Below are 15,695 nucleotides of genomic sequence, written 5' to 3'. Positions count from 1 at the left end.
GCATCGGGGCAGTCTCGAAGTATATGCATACCACTTTCAGATCTTTCACCACACATACTACAAATTGTTGTCGAAGAGATGCACCTCCACGCTCTTTCTTCATTAACCAAAATACCATTATTCATCAGCAACCAGAAGAATGTCTTTATCCGCTGCAAACCATACCAACTCCAAACCCTTTTCCATGGCAGGAAATCATGTGTAGTGAGGCCTTCCACCAAATCTTCATAAGCCCATTTTAATCGAGAAATCTCCAGATGATGATAGGCCCCAAAAAACTTCATCTTCCCCTTACGACACTGACGAAGGCATAATGGAAGCTATGAGATCAATAATTTCAGCTGGCAACAGATGTTGAAATTTCGACCAATACCACGCTGAACCATCCGCAAAATAATCGACGGATCTATAAAGCATATGGTCTAGAATACGTTGTAGAACGACTTCATTAAGTGACCCATCGATGGTTCTAGAACTGCACGGTTGTACCTGCTCCTAGTGCCCAAACTAGATTCCTCCGCATTACTGCCCAAGAGCTGCAAATAAGCCTCCAGATTGGTGTGCATGAAGCGGGTGCACATGGATCAAAATCCAATGGAGGATCAAAACGATACTTTGAGCATGAAAGTCTGCTCCACAAAGACTGGTTTCTTGAAAATCTCCCAACATGCCTTCATCCCAAATGCACGGTTAAGTGAATGCAAGTCACGGATCCCTAGGCCACCTTCTTCTTTAGGACGTGTGACCTTGCTCCAAGCCACTTTACTCTGTCTCTGCTCTGGCTCTTTATTGCCCCATATAAGCTTCTTATCACATTTTCCATATCGTTACATGTACCTAAGGGAAAATTAGATGTCTGCATAGCATACAACGACATGACGCCTAACACCAAGAGCCAGCGTGATTCTCCCAGCCAAAGAAAGAGGAGAGGCATTCCAATTCGATATCTTGCTTTTCATCTGATCAAGTATGTAGGAATAAGTCGTTTTGCAAACTCTTTTATTCAAAAGGGGAACACCCAGGTATTTTCCAAAATCATCCTCCACTTGTACTCCCATCATGTCCTTAATCTTTCTCCACTTTACATTTAATAGCGTGGTTTTTGCCATGCTGACTGTCATCCCCGATCTCGCGCAAAACTCATCCAATACATTTGTAATAGCTTCACAGGTGATAATGTCTGCCTGCCGGAACAGGAGTAGATATGAAATGGTGGGTGCGCGGTGGACCTTTCTTGAAAATATGAAATGGTTTCCACTCCCCTACTCTAACCGCATTCTTAATACCATGAGCTAACTGCTCCATGCACATAATAAATTAAATAGATTGGGGGAAAGTGGGCAACCTTGTCGCAACCCTCGGTGTGGGTGAAATGATTCTGTTAAATTGCCATTCCATACCACCTGCATCGAGCTAGATGAAACACACTTCATAATCACATCCACTAGAGCAACTTGACATCTTTATTTTTTACTAATCGCATTATTTTTTTATTAGTGGACATATTCCATTCACATTTTAATATAAAATTAGTACTCCCTTGTCCACAAAAAAATAGATCCATTTATGGACGTCCCGAGTTTTAATAATAAATTTTACTCCCTCTGTCCGCTATTAGGAGTCCCATTTGTTGGCGGCACGAGTTTTAAGAAATGTTAAGAAAAGTTAGTGGAATGAGTTAGTGTAAGGTGGGACCCTTTTACTATTTATGGTAAAAGTGAACTGGGACTCCTATTCGCGGACGGACGAAAATGAAAAAAACGGGACTCATATTCGCGGACGAGGGAGAGAATAAGAGAGAGTGAGAAAAAAGTGAGTAAAGTAGTACTCCCTCCGTCCCAAAAGAATATGCATTTTGGTTTTGGTATGGATTTTAATGCAAAATTGGTAAAGTAACAGAGAGGTAGAGTGAAAAAGTAAATAAGTATTATTGGTGGAGAATGAGTCCCATCTGAAGGAAAGAGTTTTCAAAATTAGAAAATGCATATTCTTGTAGGACAAAGACAGATTAAAAATGAAGTAGTGCTTATTTGTGTGACGGGGTAGTATTAGAGAAGGGGAAAAAGTAAGAGAGCAAAGATAAAAAAATGTACTACCTCCGTCCCTGAAATTTTGACACAGTTTACCATTTCGGTCCGTCCGTGAAAGTTTGATACACTTCACTTTTTACCATTTTTGGTAGTGGACCCCATATTCCACTAACTCATTCCTACTCACATTTTATTATAAAAAAACTAATACTTTAAAAGTATGACCCACATCCCATCAACTTTTTCAATCCACTTTCTATTACATTTCTTAAAATCTGTGTCGGATCAAAGTGTGTCAATATTTGAAAGACGAGGTAGTAGGAAATAGAGAGAGGAAAAATAGGTAAAGTGCGTTTCTTATGAATGAAGAGAGTATATAAAAGTACCATTAACATTCCACTAATTTTCGGTAGTAGTACTACATTTTTTGAACATAAACAAATTCAAATGGTTCCAATTAGCGTTAAGAGAAGGAGTAAATGGAAAAGGAAGAAAAAAGAGTAATGTAAAAAGTGAAAGAGGAAGAGAAATTCCCAATTTGAAATCCGGCGATCCCCCATTCCCCACACCCGCCGCCGCTCGCCGCCTCTGCTGATCGTAATCTGTAACCCTTCGCAGCTTCTCTCAGCTCCAGATTTCAGGTACATTCATTCTTCTCAATTTGAACATTGGTCTTCGCTCATAGCACAGATAATGTAGGGACACATTGGATCAATTTAGGATTCCTTGACATTGTTAATCTGTGATGAGATTTGGGCTTTGTATTAAAAAAACTCAGTCAATTCCTCTTCCTTTGAGTTGCCAGTTGATTAGTGTAGTGTTATTGTTTAGTGGCGAGGGTCTGAAAGCCGAGCACCTCCATAGTCATCTTTCCTTTCAAATTGGGAATTTCACTTCCTTCTTAGATCTAACGGCTCAAATTGTACTATGTAGATGTTTCTATTATCCATTAATAAGTTGAAAAAAAGCCTGTTTTATGCCACAAACTAATGCAGGAAAGGATTTTGAACTGTGCAAGAATGGGATTGTGGTCACTTCTAGAAGGCTTTCTTCTTCTTGCAAATGCTCTGGCCATACTAAATGAAGATCGTTTCCTTGCCCCTAGGGGATGGAGCTTCCAGGAGTATTATGAAATTAAGAGAAACTCATTCAAGGGGCAAATACTTGGTCTTATTTACGCAACTCAGTACTTACGAGTGCCTCTTATACTTTTCAATTTGCTCTGCATTATTGTGAAAATGGTGTCAGGGTGATGCTTGCCTCCCTTAATTTAAAGGGATTGTTTTAATTGGTAAGTAAGTTTTGTTTCACTTTTCATGTATTCATCGAACTGCTTTGTGTAAGGGGGTTCCTTGGCCACATATATGTTTGATAAGAATAGATATTGAACAACAATGTATTTTAATAGTCAGAGTATATTCCTTGCAAACTTGGTGATTCCAACCCACTGTTAACACACGCGCGCGTATGCATACATAGATTAGTAGTGGAGGGTATGCACTTTCATACTCCAAATACTTTAGAGAACTGAATCTCATGATTAGGATTGACATTTTTATATAGGCTAAGAATGTACTAGTTTGATTCTAGACTCTTTAGGTGATCTATTCGATTTTTCAGTTGTGCCTCTCACCTGCACTATATACTTACCACTTATTCTGGTTGATCTTATTATTTCATATTAGAGAATAATTAGAGCAATTTCTTTAATATTTACATGTCTTTGTTCAGTTTGAAAGATTCTTCTGAATCTGTGAATTTGTCTACTAAAATATGGTTATGATCTTCAGCTCGACAACAAGGATGGTAGTGGGCATGTTGTATATGTGAACTTGCAAGTAACAATGATATATGATGTTTATGTGGGATAATATGATATTGACAGTTTTTCTGTTTATATTTGAAGAAGATAGATACTATATGTGATGATTATGTTATTGGAAGGCTGGGATGTCCCATTAATAGAATGATCTTATTTTAGTTTTTCAACTTAAGTGGTGGCTTCCAAATCATCAGAACATGGGTGAATCCTTAGGAAAGAAATAGTTAGTGGGAGAAAGATATTAAGTCCTAGTTGTTCGAATTGGGTATTTGTGTATTTCATATTATTGAATTGTTATATGTCATACTAATAATGAGTTCCAACAAAGATAATCATTTAAGTAAACAAGATTATGTTAATTTGGAAGAAGCAAATTTAGTCATTTAACTTTTAAGAGTTAACTGTTGATCCTTTAAATTAGTTTATTGGTAAGGGGAAGAAAGAATCCTTAGAATCTTGGATGCAACCTTTAGTTGCATAATTGCATTTACTTCTTGCCTTTGCTCTTGTGCACTTGGCTAGCACTAATTAGATATTTGGGGATTCTTTTCACCATTAATAGTGCTAGGGATTGAATAGTTGCAGAACACATTTAATAGAGCTTCAACATATAATCTCTTACCCTCACCCAACACACACACACAAAAAGAGAGAGAGGGAGAGTGAGAACACAACTAACTGTGAGTCTTATTTATAACTGACTTCAGTCAGAGGGGCTTGAAAATGTTGTTTCAGACTTCAGTTTTTTCTGTGGTTTTACACTACTCTCACTAGGTTTATGCACTTCAGTGTTTAAGATCTCAATGTTTTTGCATCCTCCTTTCTTTAATATGATGCAACTTGGAATTTAACTTGTGAAATACCTTCTAAAGTTAATGAATCCTTGATGTGTGTTTGAATTATGTTAAATCTTTTTATAAGTATTGATGTTTCCTTTGGTATTCGTATTTAGTAGCTTAACAACTTTACTAGACTTGGCACTCTTCCGACAAGAAAAATAGAGAACAAAAATATTTCCATCAATGAGAGGGCGGAACTAAGTGAAAAGATAATTTTTTTTATGCAATTGTGACAAAGAAATATCTATCCCTTAGACAGTATATTTGCATTATGCAATTGTAACAATCTATTATACCCCTTAGAATTAAGCTACTATACATGAAGAAATATAAATAACTATTTGGGTGTATGAGTGTATCTGGTTAGTGTAGTTGCATAAAACTTCTGCCAGAATCTTCGACATTATCTTTTTTCCCTATGATTGGTGAAAGTAAGATTTTCAGTCTCGTGTGTTACAGTGTCGCACAAAAGGAAATAAACAGGTTCCCTTGGTCCATCAAATCCTCTAGATCACGCGGTCTTGGAACTCGTTGGTCGTAGGAAATCCTGGTCGTCGGACACACAGAGCACTCTTTCAAAAACCCTCAACCACTTTACTAAACCTAGTATAGGGAAGTAGGGATCGATCCCACAGAGAAGGATGCGTAATAATCATGTTCAAGGATTTGGACTTGTTTTTAGTGTTGGCTGCTGCCACGCATTTTTTCTTGGGTTGAGGAAAACAAATTAAACTTGATTTGGGAATTTTAAACTACTACGCTAATAGCTAGACTTAGGCGAAATAACAAGAGAACGTTGCAAAGAAATTTAAACTGCTCAATTACCCGATCTAAGAAAACTACTCTAATTACCTAGACCTAGGAAACAAACTGACTGTGGGGACCATGACTGAAAAAGCAGAATACGGACGAAAAGCTGGCAGAATAACTAACTCGGGTACTATCCAACAGCGACATCATCTTCTTCAACCAAATTGCGTAAAAACTCATAAGAAAAACAACATGAACGAAATCAGAGCAGAGCAAACTAAATCTAAACCAATTTGATGCATAACAACGAAGAACTAAACGGATCTACAGATGCTAGACGAAGTAAAACAGGAAACAAGCAGAAAACTCAAATCCATCCAACAACTTCCTTTTCTCACTTCGGATCCAACCTCAGACGCTAAATCCACTCCGGATCCAAGCGTCCGACACAAACTCCACCCAACAGAAACACGTCATCACTTCAGATTTAAACAACAACCTTCACTCAGTCAACAAACCACAGATCTATCACCAAATTCCCAGATCGAGTACCACAACAGCAAAATAAAACAGAGATCGACATAAAACTTGTTAAAATAAACTCTCAGCAGTAAGATCTACGTAAATCAACTTGAAATATCACAACTAAACGCAAACCAACAGAAGCGAAAAGTAACAAGTAACATCAACAGCCAAGTCGACTCCCGAAAGTGAAGTTCGACCGCAAAAGTGCAAAACAACTGAAATTAAAAGAGATTGTATCTTCGTCCACACACGGACGGTGTTGCAACTGAGACTTTCTAAAGAAATGAACCCTTTCGTAACCCCAACTACCCCAGATCTCCCATTCCCAAGTGTGTGTTATGTGTGTGAGCTAAAAAAAGTGAAAAAAGTGATAGATAGATGATATTGTGCGTTGCATGCTCTTCTATTTATAGGCGTTGGAGTGGGGTCCAGCGAGGTATAGATAGACTTTGTTGCCCTCAGCCACTGACTCCCTCCGTCACGCCTTCTTTTCCTTTGAATTCTGCTCACTTCACTTCATTCCTTTGCTAGACCGTTTCCTTCAGCATTCCCTCGATCTAGCGATTTTATCACACACCTGGCTTAGGAAACATGTTAGACCCAACAAATTGTAACGCTTTTCACCATATAACCAATGCATGAAATTAGCCTTATCAATTGGTCCTCAGTTAAGATAGCCTTTTACTTACCCGATTGTTGGATTCACTCGATCACTCATTCCTCACTAGGGATGTTAGGATCGATTCTCTCTTAATTAATGCTACACCACTGAAGCGTCGGGTTATGAGAGTTCCTCCTTTTCCTAGGTCAGGCTATTATCATTCCTGCCTTCTAGACAACTTCCCTCTGGACTTCGTCCAGCTTATTCCTCATTTTCTTTAATATTTTTTTCTTTTTCTTCTCCTTTTATATCTATTTTTTATTTTTCTTTTCCTCTCTGGACTTCGTCCAGCTTATTCCTCCATTCCTCCTCTCTTCTGGACTTCGTCCAGCTTATAACACCTCTTACACTGGACTTCGTCCAGCTTATACCTTCATAACCCAATTTCCCATTTTTCTCCTTCACAGCTTTTCTCCCTAAGCATTCAGTGGTGGCCCTTAAACATGTGTTAGCTCGAAGTTATTTAAGGCTTATAACTCACTATTATAGTAGGGCTTCACAACTAAGTAAGTAAGGGCATCCTCCATCGTTCTCACTTCACTCAGATTGACTTGGCTTATTAAAGGAAAAAGCTTCTAAGTTGGAATGCCTCCTACTTTCAATTACTCTCACTAAGGGAATCATGCCGTATTATATTCACTGGCTCATGCGACAAAACTTAGACTTACAGACTCTTAACATGCAGACAAAGTAATGCATTGACTCCTCTCCCCCTCCCACTTCACTCAAGCTTGTCCCCAAGCCATCGTCGTGAAGGGGGGAAACAGAGAAATCAATGCAAAACAACAAAACAGGTTACAAAACAGAAACTTCTCACACTTAGACCAAGCATTGGGCTAAGTGGGAGAAAAACACAATAAAACAGAAAACACAAACTTCTCACACTTAGACCAAGCATTGGGCTAAGTGTGAGAAAAGCACAATAAAACAGAAAATACAAACTTCTCACACTTAGACCACGCAGTGGGCTAAGTGGGAGAAGACACAAACAATTATAAAACACACATAGGGAACAGAAATAATAAGAAAAACTAAAAGAATGAAAATTAAAAGTTACTTGGTCATGGGATGGTGATTCACTTCTGGGGCTGGCTCCCTCGAGAGCCAGACTGGGATGGGATTCCGGGTCGGGTCATTCTTACTTTCTTCTTTGCTGGCTGCTCCAGCTCTTCCTCCTCCTGTGCTGCTTGTTCGAGTACTGGCTTCCTCACTATAGACTTTGATTTAGATGGGGCTGGAACTTGTTTGGGAACGGACGGGGAGATCAACTGCTTGAGCGATTGCTGCGGTTGCCTGACGGAGGGACTGCTCTGAATGGGCTGCTTGACTTCACTGCTGGACCCAGGAGTTACCTTCGACTGGGTCAAGGGGAGCGTCTGCTGCATCCACTTCAATATTTTCATTGAAAGCTCCACCGCTTCCGTCATTCGCTCATTTTGTTTGGCGCATTTCACCGCCAAATCTGCAATGTTGCCCCTCAGGGTCTCCACTTCCTCTCGATTCTCATTCAATTCCTTTCTGATCCCACCAAGTTCCTTTATCATTTCCCTCCTCATTGACTGCATTTCCTTCTTCACATCCTGGACTTCCTTGCGTAGCTCTTCAATCTCTTCACTTGGCATGGCTTCCTCGGCTTCCTCAGGCTCTGCTTTCACCTTATCTCCCAACGAGTAGAAGAGAGTCTTGGTGCCGTGAGTCTGCAGCAACCCCTTGTTGAAAAAATAATCAACACTGAACACTTCCGGGGGTTCGCACATGACTACCAACGGAGCGGCCTTGGCAATCTTCATCTCTATGTTTCGTTGGAGGTAGGCGCCGAGGAGGTGGCAGGTATACATATGACGCGCAGGGTTGCTCGTCATTTGGTGGCATGCCTGAGCCAGCCAATATCCTAGGTGCACCTTCATGCCTTTCGCCATGCACCATGTGAAGTAGAGGTCGGTAGTTGTGAGAGCTGAATTAGCGGTACCCATCAAGTTGTAACTGACAAACGTCTGAGCAAAGCGGAGAATTCGGTCTTCAATGTGGGAGGCCTTGGAGTAGCTGGACTTAAACGTCCCCGCCTTGGGGTGCGTGATCAGTTCCCATGCCGTTTGCACCTTGAAACCGGGCGTGTTCTTCGGCACTCCAACCATCCTATCATTCCATGCCCCCTCTTCATCCTCGGCTTGGGTAAACAACCCCATCCGCAGAGACCATTCCCGAATGCTCATCTCATACTCTTCATTAAAAAGCCTGAACGTTATAGAATCCGCGTCGAGATCAGTGGTGTTCTTCAAACGAAAGGTGGAGAAAAACTCCCTTGCTAGATCCACGGGCACCCTCTCCTGGCTGTGCTGTAATAACCACTCAAATCCAATCGAATAGATACAGGCGCGAAATTCCTTGTCACATGCAATCATTTTAAGCTCCATTGAGCTGTACTGCTTCCCAGATTTGGCCATCTTCCCAGCGCTACATCTTTCCTTGTACACTGCGATCCTCTTTTGGTCGTCGAACTGCCTCATCTCCTCTAACAACTCTTTAGTCAGCCAGACTTCCGGACGTCCTGGAATAGGCTCCTCTTCAGCTTCTTCAGAGTCATAGATGGGCTCAGGGATGGGCTCATCTTGTTCCTCGACAGAGGGTTCCTCGGTTATAGGGGAAAGGGTCTCCTCGACCTCCTTGACGGAGGGAGCTTTCCTAGACCGGGTAGATGAGGTCGCCGCCGCCTTTCCTTTCCTCGCCCTTTCCTTGGCCAGGCGGCGTTCCTCTGCCTCTGCAGCATCAGGAACTAAGTCATCGACTTCATCGAGGAGACTCCTCCTGGTGCGCCTCCTTTCTGCCCTCTCATCTATCTTAGGTTCATCTTCATCCTGGTCACCCACCAGGTCCACAATCAATTTCAGCCCTCCCTCGGGCTCCGATACTCCAGTCGTAAGTAGATCTGCTTCTTCCAACAGCTTTTCCGGGGTTTCCCTTTCACATTCCACTATCGGGGTTGCCCCCTCAATATAGATGGGGTTCTCCCCCCAGACACCGCTTGGGGTCGCCCCCTCTTCCACGAACTCAGGGTTCACACCCCTGAAATCAATTGGGGTCTCATCCCCAGTTTCCAAAGGGGTTTCCCCCTCAGCAACATTCTTCACAATAGGGGTTTCCCCCTCAATCACACTATCCACAATAGGGGTTACCCCCTCCACAACTTCATCTAGAACAGGGGTTTCCCCCTCACAAACTTCATCAGAAACAAGGGTTTCCCCCTCACAAACTTCCCTACCTTCAAGATTAGGGTTCTCATTTTCTTGCCTTTCTGTCTCCACCATGGTTTCGTCGTTCGTCGGTCCGTCACCCTCCGGCCGTTCGTGTACCGCCTCCTCTTCCTCCGCCTCTTGTGAAGCGGTTTCTGCACGTTGAGATGTAGAATCTTGCGGTCCTTCTTCACGAAGATTCGCCGGTTGTGCAGCCGAGTCTGCCGGAATCGTCGGTGGTGGTACGACCGGTGCGGACGTCATCAGGCTAGCGGTGAACAGGGCATACACTTCTTTTGCTTTTTCGACGCTCCCCAATTTCTGCGTCAATTCCGCCAACAGGGCTAGGTCGTACACCGTGCTTTGTGAACTTCCGGTGCGTTGGGTTGAATCCATCGGTGCCGATCTAAAAATGAGAGAAAAACTGGTCGAATTTGGTTAGGGTTTAGTTTCTAGAGAGAGAGTACAAAAGTAGAGAGAAGGGAGAGTAAATTTCAGATTTCAGTCGATTTGGGATTATTGGAGAGAGAAAGAGACGACGGTTGCTTTTCTGATGAAAGGATGGTGCAGTTGCAGGCATGATGTAAGCGACCGTAAAACTTCCATAATTATAGGCATATTTGAATTTCAAATTTTCCCCGTCCCTCCTTGACCTCTTCCTTCAAGTTTCCCTTGATTTCTTCCTTAAGATTCTCCTCCAGACGACTCCCTAGACCATGACCTATATATAAAAAAAATGTGAAGGTTCCAGACTCCTCGGTCAAGGTTAGAGTATAAAATATCGGTTTCCTTCGGAGTCTGGTGCTTCGAAAATATTTTTGGATTTTCTAAGTTTGAAACGTAATTGAACTATTTACACACTTTTTTAGAGTATTCTCGAGATTCCCTGGTTCAGTTTGTATTTTCAAGATTGTTAACCTACTACTTGACCCAGGAATTCATCGAGAATATCCCCTCGTCCGTCTAGGCGATAGTAGGGAATGCATGTAGTGGGACTTCGTCCACTACACACAACTCGGAATTATCCCTATAGACTTTTACTCTATGACCATTGACAAGGAAAGGAACAGAGTTAGGAGCACTTCCCTGGATCTCCACTGCTCCGTTTGCGCGGATGCCGACGATGGTATATGGGCCGATCCATTTAGACTTCAATTTTCCTGGCATTAGCTTGAGCCGGGACTGGAAAAGGAGCACCTTCTGTCCCACATGAAGTTCCTTGACCCGGAGATTCTTATCGTGCCATAATTTCGTCCTTTCTTTGTACCACATGGCAGACTCAAATGACTCCAGCCAAAGTTCCTCCAATTCTTGCAATTGTAACTTCCTCTCTTCTTCTCAAGCTATCGGTTTCATGTTCAGTTCTTTCACTGCCCAGTACGCCTTGTGCTCGATACCAACAGGTAAGTGACACATCTTGCCAAACACAAGCTTGTAAGGCGACATTCCAATAGGCGTTTTAAAAACAGTTCTGTAAGCCTGCAATGCGTCTCCGAGCCTCTTGCTCCAGTCCTTCCTTGACGATTAACTGTTTTCTCCAATATCGCCTTGATCTCGCGATTAGAAATCTCTTCCTGGCCATTAGACTAGGGATGGTACGGAGTCGACACTCTATGGTGAACACCATATTTTTTCATCAAAGCCTCAATGGTGCGATTACAGAAATGAGTTCCTTGATCCGAGATGATGGCCCGAGGAACCCCATATCTGTTGAAAATATTAGCCTTCAAAAATTTAGCCACCTCCTTCGATTCGCATGTTGTGGTGGCCTTAGCTTCTATCCACTTAGATACATAGTCCACTGCAACCAATATATACGTGTTCCCACAAGATGATGGGAACGGTCCCATAAAGTCCATTCCCCACACATCAAAAATTTCGCACACGATCACCGGGACCTGAGGCATCTCGTCCCTTCTTGAAATTCCCCCCGTCTGCTGGCACCTCTCGCAACATTGGCAGAAATCAAAGGCATCCCTATTTAGCGTCGGCCAATAAAAACCGCTGTCCAAGACTTTCCTCGCTGTCTTCCTTGGTCCAAAGTGGCCTCCACATGCTAAGGTGTGGCAATGAATTAACACATCTCTTTGTTCCCATTCGGGAATGCAGCGTCTAATCACTTGATCTGAGCACATTTTCCATAGGTAAGGGTCGTCCCAAAAGTAATATTTAGCTTCACTTCTAATTTTCATCCTCTGGGCCCGGGAAACTTCATCCGAACTTGGCATCTCTCCCGTGACCAAGTAGTTGGCTAAATCAGCAAACCACGGTTCTGCGTTCAGTGTGCGCTTCCCCTTATCCGATTCCCCTAGACCGGTCAGAGCCAAAACTGCTTCCCAGTTAAGTGGTCTAGGAAATTTCTCCAGAAGGTACAAATGCTCCTCGGGGAAGGCATCGGGTATGGCCTCTTCTGTTTCCCCCTGATGTATTCTGCTCAAGTGATCGGCTACTCTATTCTCCGTTCCTCTTTTGTCTCTTACTTCCCAATCAAACTCCTGCAAGAGTAACACCCAACGGATTAATCTCGGCTTAGACTCTTTCTTAGCCAGCAAGTACTTAATCGCCGCGTGGTCCGTGAAGACTATAACCCTCGACCCAAGGAGATAGGGTCGGAATTTTTCAAACGAGTATACGACAGCCAACATTTCCTTCTCCGTGGTGTCATAATTCTTCTGAGCCTGATTCAGCGTCTTGGAAGCATAGAAGATCACATAGCTTTTTCCATCAATTTTCTGTCCTAGGACAGCTCCCACAGCAAAATCACTCGCATCACACATTATCTCGAAAGGATGGCTCCAGTCTGGTGCCCTGATAATTGGTGCTGATACTAACCTGTCCTTAAGCAACTGGAACGCCCTTTCGCATCCTTCGTCAAAGACGAATTCCACATCATTATGTAACAACCGAGTGAGTGGTTGCGCGATTTTTGCGAAATCCTTGATAAACCTCCTATAGAACCCTGCATGGCCTAGGAAGCCTCTCACCTCTTTTTGGTTCGTAGGGTATGGTAATTTTGATATCACATCCACCTTTGCTTTGTCTACTTGAATACCTCTCTCAGAAACCACGTGGCCCAGGACAATGCCTTCAGTCACCATGAAATGGCATTTCTCGAAATTCAACACTAAATGCTTCTCTTGGCATCTCTGTAACACTAGATCAAGGCTGGCTAAACAAGTATCAAATGAGTTCCCATATACGGTGAAATCGTCCATGAATATCTCAATGCATACTTCCAACAAATCCGAGAAAATGCTCATCATACACCGTTGGAAAGTTCGGTGCATTATACAATCCAAACGGCATTCTTCGGTATGCATAGGTACCAAAGGGGCACGTGAACGTGGTCTTCCCTTGGTCCTGCTGGGTTAACGTAGATTTGGAAATAACAACTGTATCCGTCAAGGAAACAAAAGTACCGGTTTTGCCAGCCAGTCTTTCCAGCATCTCGATTAATGAAAGGTAGGGGAAAATGATCCTTCTTTGTGGCTTCGTTCAACTTCCTATAGTCGATGCACATCCTCCACCTGTGTCACTAGTCTCGGTGGTTACCAATTCATTCTTGACAACACATGTATTCCAGTTTTTTGGTACCATATGAGATGAGGTGATCCATGTCATTTGTCAGGGGATGGAGTAGATAATCCTGTAGAGCAATTAATTTTAACACCTCCTTTAGGACCTCCTCTCGCATGTTCGGGTTCAGTTTCCGTTGTGCATCTCGATGAGCCTTCGCACCTTCTTCTAAACGAATGTGGTGCATACAAAGATCCGGACTTATTCCCACCAAATCTGAGAGAGTCCATCCTATTGCTTTCTTGTTTCTTTTGATGACTTCCAATAACTCCTTCTCTTGCTCCTTGTGTCAGGTTGCTGTTGACTATTACCGGAAATGTCTCATCCTCCTCCAAGTAAGCGTACTTGAGGCCTGGTGGAAGTGTCTTCAGCTCCTTTCTTGATCCATTCGTCTCCTGGGCAAGGGATTTTTGTCCGCAATTTCTGGTGATTCCTCCTTCCCAGACCCAGGAGATTTTTCCAGACTAGCCACGTGAGCTAATCCCTTATATTTGGCTGACTCGGGACTTCTGCAGAATTACATAATGGCCTCCGTGAGTTCTTCATCTGTCAATTCCAGTTTGTGTTCATTGTTGCACACCATCCTACAACTTCTCTGTCAATCGAATGACTCGACTCCGAGTTGTCGATTTGTTCCTCATCGATTAGTCTCAAGATACTCTTGGACCAAAGGGTTAATAACATCAATAGCATAGAGATTCTCAACATCTAAAGGTCTTTTCATTCCCTCATCTATGCTAAAGGTATACTTTTCCCCGTTATAGTCCAAGCAAATTGTTCCATCAAAGACATCGATAATGGTCTTAGCGGTACGCAAAAATGGTCTCCCTAAAAGTACCCCACTGGACTCAGCAGACTCATTATCATTCATCTTGATCACATAAAAATCAGCAGGATATAGAAAATCATGCACTTTGACTATAACATTTTCCAACACTCCTTCAGGGCAGATGCAAGTTCTATCTGCTAACTGGATCACTACCTTGGTAGCAACCATCCTCACTCCAGTCAACTTCTTATAGATCGAAAGCGGTAAAACATTTATTGACGCCCCTAGATCACACATAGCATGCTCGACCTTGATATCCCCTAGAGAGATGGGTAATGTGAACATACCTGGGTCGGTGCATTTTGAGGGCATCCTTCTCTTTTGTATCACAGCAGACACATTCTCCCCGATCACAATCTTCCCATCTGGCTTAGTCTTCCCTGCAATGAACTCTTTGATGAACTTGCTGAAGGCAGGCATTTTTAAGGCTTGCAAGAATGGCAGGTTGATCTCCAACTTGCTAAAAATCTCCATGAGATCCTCTGTATCATCCTTTTTCTTCTTCGCTTCCCCGCGGTATGGAAATGGCTTTGGTCGCTTTACTGCATTGGTGGAAGTCCCAACCTGGGTTCCATCAACTCCACTGTTTCCTTCCTTACTCACTTCTTCAGGTTCGGGGTCTAGGAAGAACGGGTCCCTTGGTCGAGGTAGGGATCCCCCTAAATCTCCCTTCTGGAGGTCTTCCTGAATAAGGATTTCCCTGGGTCTAGCGCTTTCCTCTTGATGCAGCTGACTCTGTTTTCCTTCACTAGCCTGCATGGGAACTTCCTCATCAATTTCCAACGTTGGCCCTTCATAACCCCGCCCAGATCTCAAGGTGATTTGACTAATGTTTGCTCGGTCTGGCGGTTTGACGGTGGCAGGAAGTTTCCCTTCATTTCCTCGCATCTCATTCAAGGAGACTGCAATCTGGGACAGTTGCTTTGCCATCATATCCATGGCGGCTTTATGTTCAGACTGAGCGTCTTGTAACTTTTGCACCACGTCATTGTTGGAGTGCAGGTTACTCTGCATGAACTGCTGTGAATTCACTAGATCGTGGACCATGTCATCCAAACTCCTCTGTGGTCTGGAGTTGAATTGACCAGAATTTGGTCCTTGACCTTGGTTCTGACGATAGTTACCTTGATGATTGTTGTATTGGTTGTTAGACCCTTGATTTCCCTGATGGTTGTTGTACTGGCTACCAGACCCTTGATTCCCTTGATGATTTGGTTGGGAATTCTGGTAGTTCCCTTGGTTATTTCTCTGATGAGGTGGCACATAGGAGCTCCCTGGATTGTTCTGATTCCTATTTCCCCAATTAGTATGGTCCTGATTCCTGTACCCCAGCTGCAATTGCCCCTCTTGACCTTTCCCTGACCAGTTGGACTGCCTCTCCGGAGGGTGTGCATAATTCGTGAGCTGAAGTGGAGGTGGCTGGCCTTGATCAT

The 15,695-nt window shown here is 42.9% G+C and overlaps 1 protein-coding gene across 1 annotated transcript; it reads left to right on the top strand.

Moving 5' to 3' along the window:
• Positions 1-2,556: 2,556 nt before the first annotated feature.
• Positions 2,557-3,283, top strand: LOC125218598 (immediate early response 3-interacting protein 1-like). Its single transcript, XM_048120295.1, has 2 exons — positions 2,557-2,671; positions 3,026-3,283. The coding sequence occupies exon 2, from the start codon at positions 3,050-3,052 to the stop codon at positions 3,281-3,283; it is 234 nt and encodes a 77-aa protein (XP_047976252.1). The 5' UTR covers positions 2,557-2,671; positions 3,026-3,049.
• The last annotated feature ends 12,412 nt before the right edge of the window (positions 3,284-15,695 follow it).

The sequence above is a fragment of the Salvia hispanica genome, chromosome 4, assembly GCF_023119035.1.
Source record: "Salvia hispanica cultivar TCC Black 2014 chromosome 4, UniMelb_Shisp_WGS_1.0, whole genome shotgun sequence".
Lineage (NCBI taxonomy): Eukaryota > Viridiplantae > Streptophyta > Magnoliopsida > Lamiales > Lamiaceae > Salvia > Salvia hispanica.
This window is presented reverse-complemented; position numbering and strand designations above follow the sequence as displayed.

Coding starts and splice junctions, on each gene's coding strand:
- LOC125218598 (XM_048120295.1), top strand. CDS start 3,050: ATGGGATTGTGGTCACTTCTAGAAGGCTTTCTTCTTCTTGCAAATGCT.